The sequence below is a fragment of the Syzygium oleosum genome, unplaced genomic scaffold (assembly GCF_021117445.2).
Source record: "Syzygium oleosum isolate NSW1041296 unplaced genomic scaffold, Sole_v2.1 Sole_v2.20, whole genome shotgun sequence".
NCBI lineage: Eukaryota > Viridiplantae > Streptophyta > Magnoliopsida > Myrtales > Myrtaceae > Syzygium > Syzygium oleosum.
This window is the reverse complement of record NW_026607504.1, coordinates 481,506-500,245: the sequence shown is the minus strand read 5'-3', so window position 1 is coordinate 500,245 and position 18,740 is coordinate 481,506. Positions and strand designations below refer to the sequence as shown.

General features: G+C 43.4%; 4 protein-coding genes across 12 annotated transcripts; 2 read left to right on the top strand and 2 right to left on the bottom strand.

Moving 5' to 3' along the window:
• Positions 1 to 105: 105 nt before the first annotated feature.
• Positions 106 to 2,341, bottom strand: LOC115666000 (uncharacterized). Of its 5 annotated transcripts, none has more exons than XR_008818603.1 (4): positions 2,035 to 2,341; positions 1,545 to 1,676; positions 904 to 1,276; positions 106 to 393 (listed from the first exon to the last, which is right to left on the bottom strand). XR_008818603.1 is itself a non-coding variant. In XM_056320343.1 (2 exons), exons 1-2 carry the CDS (start codon positions 1,191 to 1,193, stop codon positions 525 to 527), a joined length of 417 nt encoding a protein of 138 aa, XP_056176318.1. In that variant the 5' UTR covers positions 1,194 to 1,422; the 3' UTR covers positions 338 to 524. The 5 variants fall into 5 exon arrangements, 1 of the variants encoding a protein (XP_056176318.1); XR_008818602.1 differs by having other exon boundaries at positions 1,611 to 1,688; positions 2,035 to 2,338; XR_008818601.1 differs by lacking the exon at positions 1,545 to 1,676 and having other exon boundaries at positions 2,035 to 2,332.
• Positions 2,342 to 4,482: 2,141 nt separating this feature from the next.
• On the bottom strand, positions 4,483 to 11,194 carry LOC115666249 (V-type proton ATPase catalytic subunit A-like). The gene is made up of 20 exons (XM_030588010.2): positions 10,937 to 11,194; positions 10,358 to 10,484; positions 10,117 to 10,172; positions 9,945 to 10,001; positions 9,747 to 9,858; positions 9,589 to 9,626; positions 9,335 to 9,436; positions 8,627 to 8,683; positions 8,448 to 8,519; positions 8,261 to 8,362; positions 8,100 to 8,162; positions 7,885 to 8,017; positions 7,477 to 7,583; positions 7,109 to 7,303; positions 6,309 to 6,395; positions 6,081 to 6,185; positions 5,703 to 5,800; positions 5,494 to 5,572; positions 4,986 to 5,074; positions 4,483 to 4,894 (listed from the first exon to the last, which is right to left on the bottom strand). The coding sequence occupies exons 1-20, from the start codon at positions 11,012 to 11,014 to the stop codon at positions 4,780 to 4,782; spliced, it is 1,872 nt and encodes a 623-aa protein (XP_030443870.1). The 5' UTR covers positions 11,015 to 11,194; the 3' UTR covers positions 4,483 to 4,779.
• Positions 11,195 to 13,143: 1,949 nt separating this feature from the next.
• LOC115689055 (uncharacterized) lies at positions 13,144 to 14,158 on the top strand. The gene has a single exon (XM_030615023.2). It carries the CDS (start codon positions 13,228 to 13,230, stop codon positions 14,014 to 14,016), a length of 789 nt encoding a protein of 262 aa, XP_030470883.1. The 5' UTR covers positions 13,144 to 13,227; the 3' UTR covers positions 14,017 to 14,158.
• A 660-nt stretch (positions 14,159 to 14,818) lies between these two features.
• LOC115689122 (uncharacterized) lies at positions 14,819 to 18,508 on the top strand. 5 transcript variants are annotated; one of them, XM_056320358.1, is made up of 5 exons: positions 14,819 to 15,024; positions 15,691 to 16,294; positions 16,872 to 17,276; positions 17,375 to 17,580; positions 18,064 to 18,508. In XM_056320358.1, exons 2-5 carry the CDS (start codon positions 15,856 to 15,858, stop codon positions 18,307 to 18,309), a joined length of 1,296 nt encoding a protein of 431 aa, XP_056176333.1. In that variant the 5' UTR covers positions 14,819 to 15,024; positions 15,691 to 15,855; the 3' UTR covers positions 18,310 to 18,508. The 5 variants fall into 5 exon arrangements, with proteins under 5 accessions (XP_056176333.1, XP_056176332.1, XP_056176331.1 ...); XM_056320357.1 differs by having other exon boundaries at positions 14,819 to 15,303; positions 15,670 to 16,294; XM_056320356.1 differs by having other exon boundaries at positions 14,819 to 15,465.
• The last annotated feature ends 232 nt before the right edge of the window (positions 18,509 to 18,740 follow it).

The following is an 18,740-nucleotide window of genomic DNA, read 5'->3' as shown; positions in this document are numbered from 1 at the left end:
GCTGCGAAGTAAGCCAAGTTATTTCAAACAAAGAGATGGAATGCAGGCATTAGGATATCAAAATGATTGGAGGAAAGGGACTTTCTGGACCAATCAACTCAGATCTTCCCTTGCGATTCTCTCTTCATTTTTGGTCAAATTTGAGCATTTCCTAAAACAAATTTGATGTTTTTGTTCGTATGGGCAGTTAAAACATGAACATGTAAAGTTTACAATCTCTGACGTATGAGTCAGGTCTCCGGTTAGAAGAATCTAATTGATCCTGAGAAATTGTAAAAATCCCAAAAATAATGGTGACAAACAATCTCTCGCCGTAGCTACTGTAGCTGGTGATTCCTCAAAATTTAAGACTCAATGTAGCAGTTGCAGCATCTTCGAACAAACCACTCCAACCTGTGTTCAGAAAAGCTCATTAGTCTTGAGGTCCTGAAACACGCGACTCAACTTAGTATTTGTCTCCATGTAGTTGCTAGCAAGAGACAGCAGGCTTAATGCCCTGGTGGTATAGCCAACTGGCAATATGACTATATGAGCTCCGCCTTCCTTGCTCTGAAAATTTCGAACGAAATTGATTCCCCACAGTTCTTGTTTAGCGGGATTGCTAGGTTTGACTGGTAGTTGTAGGCTTCCTGCCCAGAAATGTCTACACAGCTAGAGTAGTTGGCGTTTCAAATGTTAAAAACCTACCATTCAAAGATCTCCTAGCCATTGAAGTCCCAGGAATAGGTGAAGTTGATACAGTTGTGCCTATCTTTGGCCCTAGAAAGAAATTATGCTACAAAGGAAGCTAACACTATACGCAAGAGTGAACGCGCTACTTTGTCCCTAATATGGATCCGACCAACTCCTGTTGAAAATTGATGCCCACAAACTAATTAGCAAAGTAAAGGATGAAGAGCTTACAAGTCCTTAAGGCATGAACTTTTGGAATCCTCCTCTTCATCAGCTCGTTTACGGTCCAAGGAAAATGCCAAAGGCGGCGTTCGTGTAGGACCAGATGACTCCTGCAGAAGAGGGAGGTTTTCTGCAGATGTATGACTGGACTGCGGTGGTGAAAATGGCGGGGATGGAGAAGGAGATGGTGAGAAATAGTATTTTTGATTGCCAGGTCCTGTACTTATCGGAAGAGGTGATGGCGGTGTTGGTGGTGATGAAGTTGGAGAGATGCGGCCATCCTCTTGCGCATCTTCCATTGCATTCGGCAATCTCTGGCTTCTTTCTTTTTGTTCTTTTTGACTTGGTTGATATGAGCTGCCTCAGAGGAAAAAGATCTCTCCTGGAAAGTTGAAAAAGAGAGTCAGGAAGCCTTCAAGTATAATGGACACAGATGATCCTCGGCCACCTTCGCAACCAGACTCTTGCCTATATTGCCAGAAACTTTGAGAGTCAATCTAACAATCGAAGCATATTAGCATAAACCACTCCGACCTGTTTTCATCAATATAAGACCTTGAAACAAAGGAACGTCATGCTGCATTCAACAGCATGTAATATTGAGTTCAGAGGCAGCAACCTCAGTACCCATATAAATTGCGTATGCAAACCTGCAAAAAGATTGCAATATAGCTCCAACTCCAATTTAGAAGCTTTGTAGCGTTGCTTGTGCTGACCTTTTGAATGGGGAATTGACTCTCCACGTTTGCCAGTTTTGTTTTTGACTGGTGAGTGGATGCTTCCTGCCCAAATGTCTATACGACTGACTAGTTGAACTTTATAAGAAAAGGGTTCTCAAACTTACCATTCACATTCAAAATTCTCCTAGCTAATTAAGTCCCAGAAGGACGCGGCAAAAACTGTAGTATGGTTTATAATGTATTCCTAGCTATGAAGCTCAAAAGTAACATAGCATTTGTATTCGTTGTAAGTGAGAGAGCAGATGCGCTACTCCTTCCCATAAAATCCAAACGGATGAAGAAGTGCTTTTGAACAAGTTAGAATCAGGCTCAGGTTACATTTTCCTGAGCAGTAGTGCTAGTACATTCCTTCTAATTATCAAGGAAAAGAAATGCGGAGGGAAGAGAATGCAGGGCTTACAAGTCCTCAAGGAATGAACACGTGTAATTTTCCAATTTGGATCCACTTCTGTTTGAGCCAGCGACACCACCGGCAGTGGCGTTCAGGCGAAGACCCGATGAACTGTGCAAACGTAAACTGGAAGGTGGAGGCAAAAATGGTGTGTGTAGAGGGAGGGAGAGATAGTAGTCCGGATTGCCAGGTCCTAAACTGATGGGAAGAGAGGATGGATGTGCTCGGGAAGAGCTGAATTTGTGGCAAGCTCTGATCTTTCCTTCTTACTTTTTCTTTTCTCAATTTTTGACTGGTCAGTATAAGCTGCACCAGCTAAAGGAGTTGCAGCTTCCCGGCAGTTTTTTGATTCTTAGTTATAACCTAACGGTCATGGGCCAACCAGTCGTCATCAGCTGCTTGGTGATCGTCTGTGCATTGATTTATTAAGGACCAAAAACATTCATGAACATTCTTTATGCAGACTGATCATTCAGTTGCTGACATGTAATCTGAACAAGCATAGTCCATACTATTAATGCTCTATACGATTTATGCAAACTTAGGATGCGTTTGGTAACCATTCTGTTCTCGAAAATAATTTCTGCTCAGAAATGATTTTTTTTTATTCCATTCCCGGAAAAAATTTCTAAGCATTTGAAGGCGTTTCGTACTTGCACAAAATTTCTTTTTATTAATAATATTTTGAATTTTTTAATATATTTTTTTTCCTTTTTTTTTTTTTCTTTTTTTCGTCTTCTCCTTCCTTGGCCCATGGCTTGGTCGCCAGTGCCGGCAATTGGCCACAGGCCAGGGCTAGCGAAGGCGTCGCGGCCCTCACCAACCATAGGCGAGGCCGAGGCCGAGGGCGAGGGCGAGGGCTAGACCCTCGCGGCCTATGTGAGGTCCATCCTCGCTGCTTGCAGCCTGGGTGAGGGCGACCCTCGCCGGATCTGGCGACGACGACCCTCGCCTAGGCTGCGAGGGTCCCCCTCATCGGCGAGGGCGAGGGCGGCCCTCGCCCAGGCCGTGAGGGTCCAGCCCTCGCTCTCGCCGGCCCTGGCCTGTGGATGTCGTGTCCCTTTTATTCCACTCAATTTTCATTGACGAGACAATGACATCTCGAAGCAGAATGCATCTCAATAACTAATTTAATTTCCAAGAGTCATATTTTATGGTATCCCAAGCTAAATTAAGCCAGTCTCCTAAAAGAGAAACGATCCCAAATCGTGAGAAAACACAGTAGAGGCACCTTGTTTACATGATAATTATGAACGAGATTGTGCTACTTCGCACGAATAAGCTGACTCAGATAATGAGTCCCACACCCACAGGTCATGTCATCTTAGGTTTGTATTAGGTGCCTCGTGCTTCTTCGGTAGTTCCTCTTCATGGTATTTCGCCATTTATAACTGACTGAAAAGTTCCTTCGTTCATCGGAAATAGCCTAGGCCTTCTTATCATTTAGGGCCCGTTTGGTAACGTGCCAAATAGTGAAAATTTCTGTTCTTTTGTTCCCAGAAATAATTTGGGAACAGAAATGCGTTTGGTAAACTTTTTGTTCCTCGGCACATTTTTGCAAAAATTTGTGCCGAGAAACAGTTTTGGAAGAAAAACAAGAAGTAAAAAAAAGTTACTTCTTGTTTCTCGGCACAATTTTGAGAATCAATTTTTTTTCTTCTTTTTTTTTTTTTCTTTTCTTATTTTGTGGTGTTGTTCTTGGCTAAGCCGGCTGCCGGCGACCGGCGACAGCCCAGGGCCGGCGAGGGCGAGGGCTGGACCCTCGCCGTCGCGACCCACGGCGAGGTCGGCTTCGCCGTGGGTCGCGATGGCGAGGCTCGGCCTCGCCAGATCTGGGCGAGGCCGAGCCTCGCCGGCGAGGGCGACCCTCGCCTCCGCCGGCAGCACGGCGAGGTCCGTGACGCCTTCGCCGGCCCTAGGCTGTGGCCGGTCGCCGGCGACCGGCCATGGCCAAAGAAGAAAGTAAAAAGAAAAAAAAAATTTTAACAATTCAAAATATTATTAAAATATTATTTGGAAACAGAAATTTTGTGTAGTTACCAAACGCATTTTTGCTCTTTTCTACTCTAGGAATAGAAATTTTGGACATTTATCAAACGCCTTCAAATACTCAGAAATTGTTTCCGGGCACAGAATAAAAAAAAATCATTTCTGTTCAGAAATAGCGTCCGGGCACAGAATGGTATTCATGCGCACCCTTACTCTCCTCCTCCTCCTCCTTTGCATGAAAAACAGACGACCGAAAGTTTCAAGTAGCTAGCTTTACTTCGTCAATTCAGCAAACCCTCCTATCTTTACACATAGTATAGGAGGAATGATCTTGAAGGTATTACTCATTTTAATTGTGACAAAGCAGTATCCGCGGTGCAACCTTTGTGTTCACTCAGAAAAGCAGGAGTAGAAGACTTGAAATAGGGAATAGAGCTTACAGCCAAATAAGGTCAATTCCAAAGACAAAAAAATCCTGCAACATTATTACTACACTGCATAACTACATTTATCCATGGAAACCAATAGTTCTTTAAATCTTATCAGTAAAGACATAACTATAAGAAAAAGGTCAGGATACATAAAAAAATAATAGGTACAATTATATGAACACCAAGAAAACACCATCTCTAATGCGGGATGCACAAAAATCTAATACTCTGATCCCTCCCTCAAGGGCACTCAGTAAGCAGAGATATAGAACGAAAAGGTGACCAAGTGACTTTGTGCCGAAGATCCGTGAGAAATTGTAGTTCCTAACTCAATTCATCGAGTTTCATCCTCAAGGTTACGGAAACCTGCAGTAAGATCCTCATGTAGCTTCTTGAATTTGGCCACTAGAGCTTCCTCCCCCTCAGCTGGATCCTCAAATTTTTGGGACCTATTAAGTTGAATTAACAGAGAATTAAGTCTCTTAAACAAGCTCCATGGAGAAAAACCTTCATCACTAATTAGCAAAGTACAATACTTACACCAAACGGTAAAATAGATCTCCCAACCGATGCTTGATTAGGGTGTAAGTTATCTTTTGGCCATCCATGCCAGCAGCTCTTTCAACAGCCTGCATTAACATTTTGTGTGTCAACAGGAATTAATAAACCAACATTTTGCTCGCCATGTATAACACCTTAAAAAGATTGTCCTTCAAGCAAGCAAAGGCATGTTCCTTTTGTGTATTTCCCCAAGCATAACTCTGATTTTCACATTTAATCACATTATTAATAAAACTAAGGTTTTTTTTTTTTTTGGTCAAGAATAAAAAACTAAGGTTAATCCGACATAGAAAGTGACAGATTTCTATGTCAGGATTAATCTTAGTTTAATTAATATTTCTTAAGTACAAGTCCCCGGTGTTAAAATAGTTTCCAAATTCTCTTTCCGACATCATCTACCTTTTCCCCCAAAGATACGACAGGTTCATTTAACCATGATTCCGTGACTTAGAAAGCATGAAAAAGATAGAGCAGGGTACAAATCTACCTGATTGGCCAAATTATAGAAGTGGATGATATTGCGCATCATCCACACAGACTTGTAGAAGGGGCAAAATTTATCATATCTGTCGCAATCAAGCAAGGCAGATTATTACAAAAAGAAAAAAAAGGGCAAAGCAAGACTTTGAGAAAAAAAAAGTAGCAGAGCACGAATATAATGTTCTAATTGATAGCATAAGAATCGCTTCCTCTTACGGGGTAAAGGCATTTTGAGCAAGATAGTCCTCCCTCAGAAGTTTTGCAGTCTCTAGTGTAATTTTATCTGCTTCAGCCAAAGCATCTTTACCTACAAGCTGCAGAAAGTCATGAAGAGTGAAAACTGGTCTAATTTGCAAGGCATGACCAAAACTAATGAAGACAACTATTTGAAGTTCTCTTGTTGCACTCAATGCAATTTCTTGTCCATTCTCGCAAGAGTTGCAAGCACGAGCAGAAAAACCAGATAAAAAAGTCCAAGATCTAGGTCCTTTATGCAACAACAACCAGTAATGCCCTTATGAACAACTTTTGGATCAGTTGTATAATGATTCATCTAGTCCCTAGTCATTCCTAGTCACTGGACAAATGAAGTACCTGAACAATTTCATTGAGGTCATCTTCTCTCTGCAGTACCTCACGAGCCATTGTCCTGATGTTGATAAAATCTGGATCAAATTGCTCATAGAAGGACTCCAATGCCTATATACAATGGAGAAAAAGAATTCCAATGATTATATACAACTGGCAGAATGCATTAGGTGTACTGGAATTCACCAATGACAAAAACTCTTGCATGCATGAGAGAGCAGCTCAAGAACTCACTGATGAGTACTTCGAGTAGGATATGAGCCAGTTCACTGATGGAAAATGTTTTCTTTGAGCAAGTTTCTTATCCAGACCCCAGAAGACCTGGAAACCCATCAGGATAATCATCAGCAAGGAAGATTTAGCACCGGATTGGATGATACTTGAGCTATGCTACCCAACTTTGGCATGTACATAGGAATAAACTAATGGCAGACATCCTATGTATGATAAAGTAAGCTGATCATTAATAACCCGTGGACCAAAATGCATAGGTCTCACACTTTGCGTCAAGATAAGCAGTCTGCAACAGTTTAGGAAAGTATTTTTGCAGTTCAATATTATATAATCTACAATGGTGACGAAAGAACAAATTCAACCTTCTCTTCTTTTAAGACTGTCAATGACCTCCTGAAGATAGTGTCTTCTAAAACTAGTTGGATCTAGGGCTAATTTCCTCAGTGATGAACTTCACCACTCCCAATGCAGGTGTCATTGTGAAGGCCTCATGTAAAAAGGCTGCTATTTACATGGTCTTTGAGACTTCCTTCTCTTCTGTGGTTCTGCTTAAACTTGGTAGTATTTGAGCATATATTTTATCTCCTCCAATTTGGAAAAAAGTTGTCTTTCAGATGAAAAGAATATTGATAGAGAGTTGATGCAAAATAAAGAGTTCACATCCGTACTTTCATAAAGGACGGTAAATCTCCAGGTCATTACACCTGTGCTCTTTGGAGTTCCGACTATCCATCATACGATTGAACTCATATAATGGAAGCATCATCAAGATTACTGATTCAAATAAGCTCCAACTATACCTGCACTATACTAAGGGTTGCAGATGTTACAGGATCAGAAAAATCTCCTCCAGGAGGAGAGACAGCACCAACAATTGTAACACTTCCAGTTCGTTCTGGACCACCAAGACACTTCACTTTACCAGCTCGCTCGTAGAAAGATGCCAATCGTGCTGCCAGATAAGCAGGGTACCCACTATCCGCAGGCATTTCTGCCTGCATAACAAGACAATAAGATAGGATCCTATTAGACGACAAAGCCACCAGAAGTTCACAAACTGTCCAAAAAAATAAGAAAACCATCGTAGCAGTGGACAGGAAGGCTCGCCAACAAAATTGGAAGCTTTCAGAAAATGGCGATTTCCTAAAGCTAATGAAGAAATACCTACCAATCGTCCAGAGATTTCACGAAGTGCTTCTGCCCAACGAGATGTTGAATCTGCCATCATACTGACATTGTAGCCCATGTCTCTGAAATACTCAGCTATCGTAATACCTAGCAATCCATACAAATATAAGCTGAGAATCATTCAAATGTAGTCTTCAACAAGAACTTGAATTAGTCTTAAGAATTGACAAAAAAAGGAAACAATCATGCACGCAGAACAGGATACATTTTTTCTTTATGGAGACCATGTTACATCTTAACAAACTACAACCAACGAACAATCTCCAAATATTCAGATGAACTATCAGTTATAAACTTTAGGGTGCAAAGCATAGCCAACTTATTTCTAAAACTTTGCTTCTGCAATCACCAAATCAAGCCAACCATGAAAGCTAATAAACACAATTACCTGTATATATTGATGCCTCGCGAGCAGCCACAGGCATATTAGAAGTGTTTGCCACAAGTGTTGTACGCTTCATAACTGACTCTTCACGACCATCAGGTAATGTCATTGTCAATTGTGGAAAATCCATAAGGACCTGCATTATAAGAATTTTACAAACTCATGATCATTGACACGCTAATACAGATACTTCTTTTATTTGATGGGACGATATGCACCTCAGCCATTTCGTTTCCACGTTCCCCACAGCCAACATAAACTACGGCTTCAGAGTTAGAGTACTGCAAACGAGTCATATGTATAAAAAGTCAATAAGTCATGGCATCAGCAATACAATGAAACTAAAGATTCACTTTCAGTGGAGAATGTTAAAGATCACCTTGGAAAGAGCTTGACTGATGACAGTTTTGCCACATCCAAATGCCCCAGGAATAGCACAGGTTCCCCCAAGAACGGAAGGGAAAAGTGCATCAAGTACACGCTGTCATGTGACAAAAATGTTGTGAACATAATATACCAGAGGAAAAAAGACATCACGATCTGAAATTAAACTTTCAATCTGTTACCTGACCGGTAAGCAAAGGGGTATCTGCAGCAAGCTTTGATGCAACTGGCCTTGGTGTACGTACAGGCCAAGTCTGAAAAATACCAAATACCAAAATTTCCCAAAAGATTTTCAGATATATACTTGTAGTATTATTTGCTCAAGCTAGAAAAAGTATGGATAAAAAATAGAGTAGCGAACCTGAAGCATAGTAAGTTGCTTTTTCACACCTTGAAACTCTAGCTCCAGAACAGTGTCCTGCAATTGCATATAAATTAACAAAAATAGATCCACAGCTGCATACTGTCCAATGAAAATGGAGATGGAGATTCCATACATCATTTCTTCTTATAATCTGTACGTCTATGTCCTCGGGTCAAGATAAAACTAAGAAGATAGCTAACTAGCCCTTTAATACCACAGGTGGAGATTAAGACATTTACAATTTGCATATTCTTAGTGCAGCTGTTATCATACAAAATAAAAAAGGAAAGATAAGTCTCTCTTTGATCGGCCATGGAAATGTCTTACACATTCAGAGTTAATAGCAAGGACGAATTATCCAAATTTCGACAACGAAGTGGCAATTTTATCAATTCAATCATGCATTTTCCTTGACAGAATAGAATTTTCTTAATTCATACATTTTCCTGAATGAGTTCGATTCCCTCCAGGGTGGAAGAAGACTTTTTCGGGAAGTGAAAGCCCTTCACAAACAATGCGTGCACTTATCTCATTCAAGTGAAAACACCAAGTGCGCATGCATGCAATGCAACACGGGAAAATATCACAATAACAGCTCCAGTAACGTTATTAATTTAGATGACCCTATTACCAACCCGAGGGTAACTGCATCAAATTTCAAGGGCAGACTACAAACTACAAGAAAGAGCTAGACTTTAACAATACCTTTAGAGAGTATTGACCAGGTGGAGCAACGTAAGTAATTTTTCCCATTGCATCTGGAGGCAGTGCAACATGGTGCTGCATTAGACTATTCTCAAAGACAGTCTGTCAGAGAACACAACATCACAAAAATATATCACACAAAAGGAATAGCAAATCTAGCAACCGAAAATAGCTTTGCAGCTTAACATGATAGAAGAAACCCATTTTTCAACGGAATAACTTAACGAAACAAAGACGAAAACCGATGAACTTACAGCATACAGGTCTCCCCCCGTTAAAAGATCTCCTTCACCTGGTACCAGCAAATTAAACCCAGACGATGAGGTGAGGTAAGGTAAGGTATAAACATTAGTCAACCTCAAATCACATTAGCTGCCTCTAGACGAAATTTAAATTAAATTCCATGACTCACCTAATTTCTTAGGCTGGAACTCCCAAAGTATGTCTTTATCAAGGGCCGGCACAGAGACACCACGGGGAATATAAACGTCCCCGGACCTTTTTGCAATAGTTTTCAAGGGCCTCTGCTCGACAAGACCAATGAAACATTTTCACAGATTAAAAAAGCAGGGGCAAGAGATTTAAGCTGCAAGCGAAGCCTGAGGCAAACCTGAATTCCATCAAAAATATTTCCCAAAATTCCAGGACCCAATTCCACTGACAGAGGCTGTTACAATGGCATTAACATTGCATGGTTAGCGAACAGAGGATGCATTGATTTTGATCACTTGCCAACTGGAAAAATACAGGACATATATGAGAGTAGGAGGAAGAAGCGTCACCTTGTGTGTCCTTAAAACAGGATCATTCACCATGAGACCAGCTGTTTCCTCATAAACTGCAAATGGAAGGAAAACAATGAGCTTTCTCACTGTTATTAAGAAGATAACCTGGTCATAATGCATTGCAGCCATTCAATGAGTTCGAGAAAAGAGTTGTATTAACCCATGGACGACAAGATAATAAGAAATTAAACAATTCTGGATGAATAAATTCAGGTACAAAGGAAGGAAAGAGTGAAACCTTGGATCGTTGCGGAATCTCCTTCCAAACGAATAATCTCCCCAATGAGTTTATCGTGACCCACGCGAACTAGTTCGTACATCGCCGCCCCAGCCATGCCATCAGCGACAACCACCGGACCTGAAACCTGCATGTCAATTCATACAAGGCCTCAGAATGAAGCAGCAGTTCTGTTGTTTGGCTACAATTCATTAATGCCCAAAAAGCTATCTAATATTCCCGAAAAAAAGATGGCATCTTTCCGACATGTCCACGTATCTACAAGAATGCGCTAAACATTATTCACGGCTTAACAGCGATAGGGCGATCGCATTACGATCAACCAATTGGGCAGCGCCAGTAATGCGATCCTAGATCAAAGGAGCGGGATCACGATAATCCCCAACACGACGGACGATTCCCGATCTGAAAAAAACCCGGATGGAACAAGACAAACGAAACGACCAACGACGGAGGAAAGGCGAATCATTGATCCGACAAACCGACATCCACGCCCACACGAAGGGGAGGGAATCAGGAAGGGAGGGAGGGAGGGAGGGGGGATCGCCGGAACGGATTGGAAGGGGGAAGAGGACGCACCTTGCGGACATAACCGTACTCGCTCTCCTTCTCGGAATCCTCGAAGGTGGTCAAGCGAGCTCCGTAGACGGACGGCATTACGGGCGGTTCGAGCTGCGACCGAGCCTCCGATGAAAGGCGAGGAGAAGAAACCGGCAGGATCCGATCGAGGCGCGCGTGCACCGGACCAGGCCACGGAATTGCCGGCGAATTCAGACCTTCCAGACGGGACAGTACAGAGGGGAGGGAGGGAAGGGAGAGAGAGAGATGGAGATTGGAGAAAGAGGGAAGTACAAAATGATGGTGTGTATCAACAGAGTGTGGCCCTGAAAGATCAAATCTTTACAGGGGGGGTGGGGGAGATGGTTAATCGCGGAACGGAATGGCAGTCGTGGGAATTACCATCGACATTGCAGGGGCTGATTTGGTATTTCGACCATCCCCAGAAAAATTAGAGAAAATCGTCCAAAACGTCATAAATCTATTACACTTTAACCAATTCAGTCATCAACCTTTTAATTTTGCCAATTGAGCTATGAGTATTTTCACGTTTTGCCAATTGGGTCCATCCGGTCAATTTTGGCTGAAAATCACTGATCTGGACCCTGAGCGTCCTATCGAGCACGATCGACGCTCGTTGTTGATGTTGATAATTTTTAATAATTTTTTAACTTTCTATTTTTTACACCTTTGACTAGTGACCACAAGAGAGGGCCAGAGACTCTCGCGTATGCCCAGCCACGGTCGACTGACGACCTCGCCGGCCAAAGGTGTAAAAAAGCAAAAGAAAAGAAATAAAAAAAAATTAAATTTATTAGTGCCGGCCATGCCACACAGGTTAACTAGCGTTTGTGTCGGTTATTTCCACCTAAAATTAGCGGGATAGACTTAATTGATAAAACGCGAAAATATTTAGGATTCAGTTGTTAAAATTAAAATTTGTAGAATTCAATTGGTAAAATTGCAATAAGTTTATGACCTTTTTTTTCTTTGTGACAATTTTCCTTCAAAAATTATTTAGGTTATTGGGGAAATGCCCGGCACTTTTACTTTGGTCACAGGTTTAGTCCTTGAATTTTTCTCGAATCATACCTTATTTCGAGGCCCAATTCCCTAAAAAATCTCCAACTTTACCCTTTATCCCAATTATATCTCAAACTTTTTTTTGTCTTATAAAAAACCTCAAACTTTTACTTTTGTCTCAAATCTACCCAATTCACTTTTCGTCCAATTTTTTAATATTATTTTTTATTTTTTCGAATTTTTTTTATTTTTTCTTTTCTTTTCTTTTTCCTTTCCTTTTCTTTTTTTTTGTTTCACCTTCTGGCGGTCGCCGGGCCAGTGGCACCTCAGAGCGAGGCCCAGCAGGTCGGCCCGCCGTGGTGCCGCCGGCGAGGCCTGACCTCGCCAATGGCCGTGAGGCCGACCTCGCCAATGCTTGACGGGGCCGAGCCTAGCCGGTGGTGGCGAGGCTCGGCCCACGCCGGCCCGGTAGAGGCCGACCTCGCCGGTTCACCGGGGCCGACCTCGCCAATAGCCGGCGAGGCTCGGCCTCGCCGCGGCCGGCGTGGCCAGAGTTCTCGCCGATCTGGCGAGGCTCGGCCCAGCCGGCAGACCTGGCGAGGTCGGCCTCGTCCGGAACTAGGCGAGGCTCGGCCAACCTCGCCGTTCTTCGGACGAGGCCGACTCGCGCCGGTTGCCGGCGGGGCCGAGCCTCGCCGTATCCGGCGAGAACTCCACTAGGCCGGCGAGGCCGGCCAACCTCGCAGGCCGTCTTGGACGAGGCCGACCTCGCCCGATGCTTGGCGGGCCGAGCCTCGCAGATCCGGGCGAGAACTCCGGCCACGCCGGCGCCGGCGAGGCCGACCTCGCCAATAGGCGGGGCCGAGCCTCGCCGTGGTCCGGGCGAGGTCGGCCTCGCCCAACGCCGGCGGGACCGAGCCTCGCCCCCGCCTCTGGCCGGTCGCCGGTCCGGCGACCGGCCCAAAGGTGAAACAAAAAAAAAAGGAAAGGAAAGGAAAAAGAAAAGAAAAGAAAAAATAAAAAAATTCGAAAAAATAAAAAATAATATTAAAAAATTGGACGAAAAGTGAATTGGGTAGATTTGGGACAAAAGTAAAAGTTTGAGGTTTTTTATAAGACTAAAAAAAGTTTGGGATATAATTGGGACAAAGGGTAAAGTTGGGGTTTTTTTAGGGAATTGGGCCCTTATTTCGAGGACAAACATTTCCATTTTCGCGGCCATAAGGTGAGGGGAGGAGGAGGAGGAGGCACTGGTTCTCCTCTGCTTTCATCAGTTCGTTGAGCCGAAGATGATGATTGGGGTGCATGGGGTGCACGTGATGATGAACCCTCCATCAGCCGATGCCCACAACCGGTGGAGTCTCCTCCGCCGCCGCAGCCTTCACTCCCAGGCAAGTACACCCCTCCGCAGGAGCAGGGCCACGCCGGCGAGGGACCGGGTGATAGACTTCGGGAGGCACAAGGGCAGGATGCTGGGGACGCTCCCCTCCGGCTACCTCAGGTGGGTCTCCGGCAACCTCCGGGCCCGCGACACGGAGGAGTGGGCCCGGCTGGCCGACCAGGTGTTGCAGGACCCCGTCTACCGGGACCGGATGGAGTGGGAATCGGCGGAGAGGGTGTTGAGTGGTGGGGGTTGGGGTGCGGGTGGAGGGTCGGGGAGCGCGGTGTCCGAGCTGCTGGAGATAAGCGAGAGGTTCGGGTGGGACAACGAGGATAAGGCCGGGTGGGGTCGGGTGGATTTCGAGCTTCTGGGCACTTCCAAGGGCGGCAGGATCCCCAGGAAATCGGATGACCAGAAGGGGAAGGGGAAGGGGAAGGTGAAGGAGGAGTGCTCTGAATCTGAACCGCCATCTCAAGGAGAGGAGAGGAGGAGGGAGAGGAGACACAGGCTGAGGTTGAAGAGAGAAACGGGTGAAGGTCAAAACCGAGTGATTGTCGGTGGGAGCCGGAGGGAAGTTAGAAATGGAGGAGCGGCAGCTGCGGTGGCGGCAGCGGCACCGTCGGTGCCGGTATACAACCCATTTCCAGGGCGAGAATCGCTGCTGAGGAAGGTGCTCCACGGCAAGACCCCCTTGTAGCTGCTATTATCCATAACTCCATCAAATCTCTTCTAGCTTTTCTAGTCTTTTTGCAACTAATTATTGAACGGCACATGTTGCCTGAGAGATGTGAAGAGGATCTTTATCAATTTTAATTCATAAAGAGATCGGTTGGTAGTAACTTCTGTCTCGATTAGTATTCTATTCTTTATATATTCATCATGTTTTCTTCACGGAATGGGCTTTTCTTAGACAACTGAACTCAGCAATTCCGTTCGATGTTGCGGGTAGCATCTGCAAGGTTTGACGGGTGGACCAAGTGGGGATCTCACCTGCACGGCAGCGACATCAATTCCACCTTCAACTCCCACTTTCATCGTTATAAAGCGAGAGATTTGACTGTCTCCCCGGCACGCATTGCTGTCCCAATCTTGTCGCGCTAATTCAATTCGAAGGTTTCAATGGATTCCCGCGAACCAAGTGTTGACTTGACACTTCTTTTCCGCTTTATGGCATGATTGAAGAATAAAGTAAAATAAGTTAAACAAAAGGTAACAAAGAAGTTTCTTTCCATGAGTGAGCGTGACAAAGAAGGATGGACATGATGAGAGCCTGACCTGATGATCCTTAACTCGCGCTTGGGTTGGCTTGGCTGTCGTCTCTCTTTCATAAAGATTCCACCTTTGACCTCGAGAAAGTCGGGACGTGGCTGTCATTATGCCAATGTTCAGAGGACAAGCATGTGTTTTCGCTCTCCCCAGGTTCACGAAACCAAAAGCGCGGGGTTTTGTTTGGGTTTGGGTTTGGGTTTTTGGGTTTTTGTGATGGGAGGGAGGGAGGGAGAGATAAAGCATACTTTCTGACAATATTCTCTGCACGAGGTCCGGACACTGGAACACTGCTTCCCAATGTTTCTCTGGGGCTTCGTGCTTTTAATACCTTCTCCCGTTCAATTCACTTTCTCTCCCTAATCAGTAATCACATTTCACCCACTTTTATCGTAGGAAAGGAAAATCGCGTACCATTTATTGCCAACACCAACACACAGTAATCACTCTCCCCTACTCACTCTACTCAGCATTAGCATTTGCTCTTTTGCTAATTTCCATTTTCCAATTTCCAATTTCCGTTTCACTGTCTTTCTGTTTTGGGTTCGCCGAGGACCAAGACCAGCAACACCCATCCCTCTTTCCTTCAAACCCTACTTCTCAGTTCTCTTTTAGCTGTTTCTTTCTTGGTCGCATTCTCTTCTTCTTTGTTTTGGCAATGTCTTGGTTCTTGAAAGGGATCTTCTCTGCCTACTAGTCCTGGTTCATCGACAAGCTAGTGGGATCTCGAATGCCGGATCTTTTGAGGGTTATGGGTTCTCCCTTTTCTGCTTTCTTGGTTCGTGGAGGTTTCTGCTGAAGCCGTGGATGATTCTGAGGCTTCGTGACGCAAATGCTGAATCTTGGGCACGCCAAAAATGCTGATTTTTTTGACCTCCTGGTTCGTACTTTCTCTTTCGTGAGTAAAGCTGTAGACTTGCTGGAAAAATTGCTGGATCTTAGGAGATGCCGCCACTGTTACTTTAGTTTGTGAGAGAGAGTTTCGGTTTATTTAACGTAAGTGCTGTTCGAAAAATCAAAGCTTTTTTTGGTTAGATAGTGGAGCTGAGGTAAGCTTTGCCTGCTGATTTTTCCCATCTGATAGGTCTGTGATTTATCCTGCAAGGTCTGATTCAAGTTCAGGAGGAAAAAAGAAAAAGAGGAAATGAGGCATTCTTTCTGATCTAATCGAATATTATTACCAGAGGACATAAGGCTCGGTACTGGTAAGAACTGCATTGAGCTATTGCTTGAGGATTCGATCTGATTCAACATAAAAGGAAGAGTCAGGATGGACTTTTTCAAAGTCAAGAAGTTCAGGAAAGCCCGCAAGCCTATCTTGGAGCAGGATACTGAGGGGAAGTCCATCCCGCCACAAGAGGAACCAAACAATGAAAATGGCATTGATGATTTTAGCAAGTCGGTCTCCACGGATAATGTTGCTGATGTGGAGGATGAAGACGACGACGACGACTTTATAACGAATGAAGTGAAGAGACGGTTGAAAGAACTTAGGCGGAACAGTTTTCTGGTTTTGATTCCTGAGGAGGACTCATGCCCTGAGGATGACGAGGAAGAGGGTGAAGAGGGAGAGACTAGCTCTAGTGAGTGGAGAGATGTCGAAGCTGAAGGTCGACAATGGTGGGGTGGATTTGATGCTTTTTATGAAAAGTACTGTGAGGGGATGCTGTTCTTTGATCGATTGAGTACACAGCAGCTCAGCGAAGCCGGTAATTTGTTATGGTTTTCATGTTAGGCCTGTTAAATGCTTATGCAAAACATGGTACTTTGGTGACAGCTGATGGTTTTATGCTTTGATTACTTTCACATGGACTGACATGATTTTCTCTGTTGTCAGGATTCTTTTTTCCCAATCATTTTATTAGTAACTTCTCTTAGATTCTATTGGACTTCTATATTAGGAGTCTTGCAGTTGGTTTCTTTCGTTTGGTGCCATTGTAAGTGTTTTTGGTATTGCTATGATTTAATATGTGCTAAAGAAAGAATTTGCATTCCTCATCTATTGTTAATAAAAAAGCTTTTCTGTTTGGACCAATACAGTATCTTCTGTTTGTTGATGAGAGAAATTGGATGAGGTATGAGGAGGTGCTTCATTTATTCTTGTGAAAGAGCACACATGATCATAGTTGATTGGTATGGAGTCTGGATGTACTTCAAGCTGTCCTGTGAATGCTAATTTTACATTGAAAATCGAATCTTCATTTGTATAGAGATGTCCATTCATTGCCGAAGTGGCTTCCGGAAGTTTGATAACAATTATATGGTCTGTATTTTCTTGTTTTGCAGTTCCGCAAGTTCCCTTGGCACCATCACCCAGACCTGCATCTAAGAAACTTACTTCTCCCCTTCGCTGTCTTTCTTTGAAGAAGATTGAAGAGCCTGATGAAGAAATGGAGAACCTGCAACAGTCAGAAGGTAATCCTTATGATGATCTTGAGACAGCTTATCTAGCTCAAACTTGCTTAACATGGGAGGCACTTCATTGCCAATACACTCAACTGTGCCAAAAGATCTCTGGCCAGCCTGAAAATATGACATGTTACAGCCGCAGTGCTCAACAGTTTCAACAATTTCATGTTCTACTCCAAAGGTTTATGGAAAACGAACCTTTCGAACAGGGTCTTCGACCAGAAATTTATGCACGTGCAAGAAAAAGCTTGCCTAAACTTCTTCAGGTTCCAAATATTCAAGGTAATGGCCTTGATGGTATACATGGAAATTAGATAAAATAACTGGAAGACATGGACTTTATGTTTGTAAAAGTTATATTAATACTTGTGCTACAACAGGCTCAGAGCAGAAAGCGGTGGAAGAAGGTGGCTCAGATAAATTGGTTCTTGCACCGGATCTCCTCAGAATTATGGAGAATACCATCCTCACTTTTCATCTTTTCCTGAAAATGGACAAGAGGAAGTCCACTGGAGTTCTACATTTGTTTGCAAATCAGAATCATTTTGCTAGCCCCCTACAGCAGGTCCAGTCATCTCTTGAGAAGGTGAGTTTCTCTTATTACTCGTTACGTATTGCTTTTCCTGCATTGGTCTTTGATTCGTTTGTATTTCAAATTTACAGGCTTTATTAGTTCTCATTTTTTTTTTCTGGCATAGGAATTTGTATTTTTCTTGATATTGTTTGCTTATATCCGCTCACCAGTAAAAGTTTCAATTTTTCATTTTGATGTCCCTTCGGTTCTTGAGCATAACCAGTGACTGTTGCTGCTGGGATCTCCTCGAAGTCTTCTCATGTTGATTCTCTCTGTAGACTGCTATATGACTGATACAGCTGTAATCTGACTGGCTAAGTTCTTGAAAAAGATTGTTATTGCAGCAGGATTGGCGTTTGCATTTTAGGAACCTACGCATCAGTTAGATGGAATAAACTGGCAGCTGTTTGTGTTTAGTTTACTGGCAGTGAATACGATTTGCTAGTAAACTTTTAAACTTTGTAATTGCTTCGGTCTGATTGCTGCCATATGCAGAAAGCTGTGAAATTGAAGGAACTGCGCAAGAGGAGGAAAGGGTGGAAGAAGAAATCATGGCCTCAAAGAGATGACGACGTTCAGCTGCTGTTTGCCCTCATAGACGTGAAATTATGTTCCATGGTTCTTAAGATGGAGAGGATCGTCAAAGGACAATTGTTCTGGTGCGAAGAAAAGATGAAGAAACTGGATTTGTCTGATGGGAAGTTGCATAGAGATCCCTCTCCTATACTTTTTCCTTGTTGAATGTCATCGGAGAGATTGTTTAGGTGGTTAGACTTGGTGTAGAGACAAAAATACTTGAAAAGACTTGCTTCCATTTCAATGGGCAATACAGCAGCCGTCTGAACAGTCATTGGTGGATCATAGATTTATTGTTGTAGAGCATGGTCGGTCAATGCTACTGCCCTGGTGGCTATTAATTGAAATTTTGAAGTTCTGGGTATGCATTTGAATGGGGAAACGAGGGAGAGAGGCAATGTCCCAACAGGTGGACCTGTTCTGTGTAGTGATGAGGAACTTGTTCAATTAAAAGCATGTAGACTTTGCCATGCCTTCTTAATCTTTACTTTGAGCCGTTTCCTGTTTTACATATCTTATTAATTGGCAGTGCGTCAGCTTGGCTTTCATTACCATATTTTATGTGGCTTCGCATTTTCCTGGTCCTCTTCCAATCC

Bases quoted from the DNA above. Each gene is read 5' to 3' on its own strand.
- LOC115689122 (XM_056320358.1), top strand. From the start codon at position 15,856: ATGGACTTTTTCAAAGTCAAGAAGTTCAGGAAAGCCCGCAAGCCTATC. The intron at 17,277-17,374 runs GTAATGGCCTTG...GTGCTACAACAG, and splicing joins TCAGGTTCCAAATATTCAAG to GCTCAGAGCAGAAAGCGGTG. The intron at 17,581-18,063 runs GTGAGTTTCTCT...TGCCATATGCAG, and splicing joins TCCAGTCATCTCTTGAGAAG to AAAGCTGTGAAATTGAAGGA.
- LOC115689055 (XM_030615023.2), top strand. From the start codon at position 13,228: ATGATGATTGGGGTGCATGGGGTGCACGTGATGATGAACCCTCCATCA.
- LOC115666000 (XM_056320343.1), bottom strand. From the start codon at position 1,193: ATGGAAGATGCGCAAGAGGATGGCCGCATCTCTCCAACTTCATCACCA. The intron at 652-903 runs GTAAGCTCTTCA...CAACTACTCTAG, and splicing joins AGTTCATGCCTTAAGGACTT to CTGTGTAGACATTTCTGGGC.
- LOC115666249 (XM_030588010.2), bottom strand. From the start codon at position 11,014: ATGCCGTCCGTCTACGGAGCTCGCTTGACCACCTTCGAGGATTCCGAG. The intron at 10,485-10,936 runs GTGCGTCCTCTT...ATTGACATGCAG, and splicing joins AGTACGGTTATGTCCGCAAG to GTTTCAGGTCCGGTGGTTGT. The intron at 10,002-10,116 runs GTGACGCTTCTT...CCATTGTAACAG, and splicing joins CTGTTTTAAGGACACACAAG to CCTCTGTCAGTGGAATTGGG.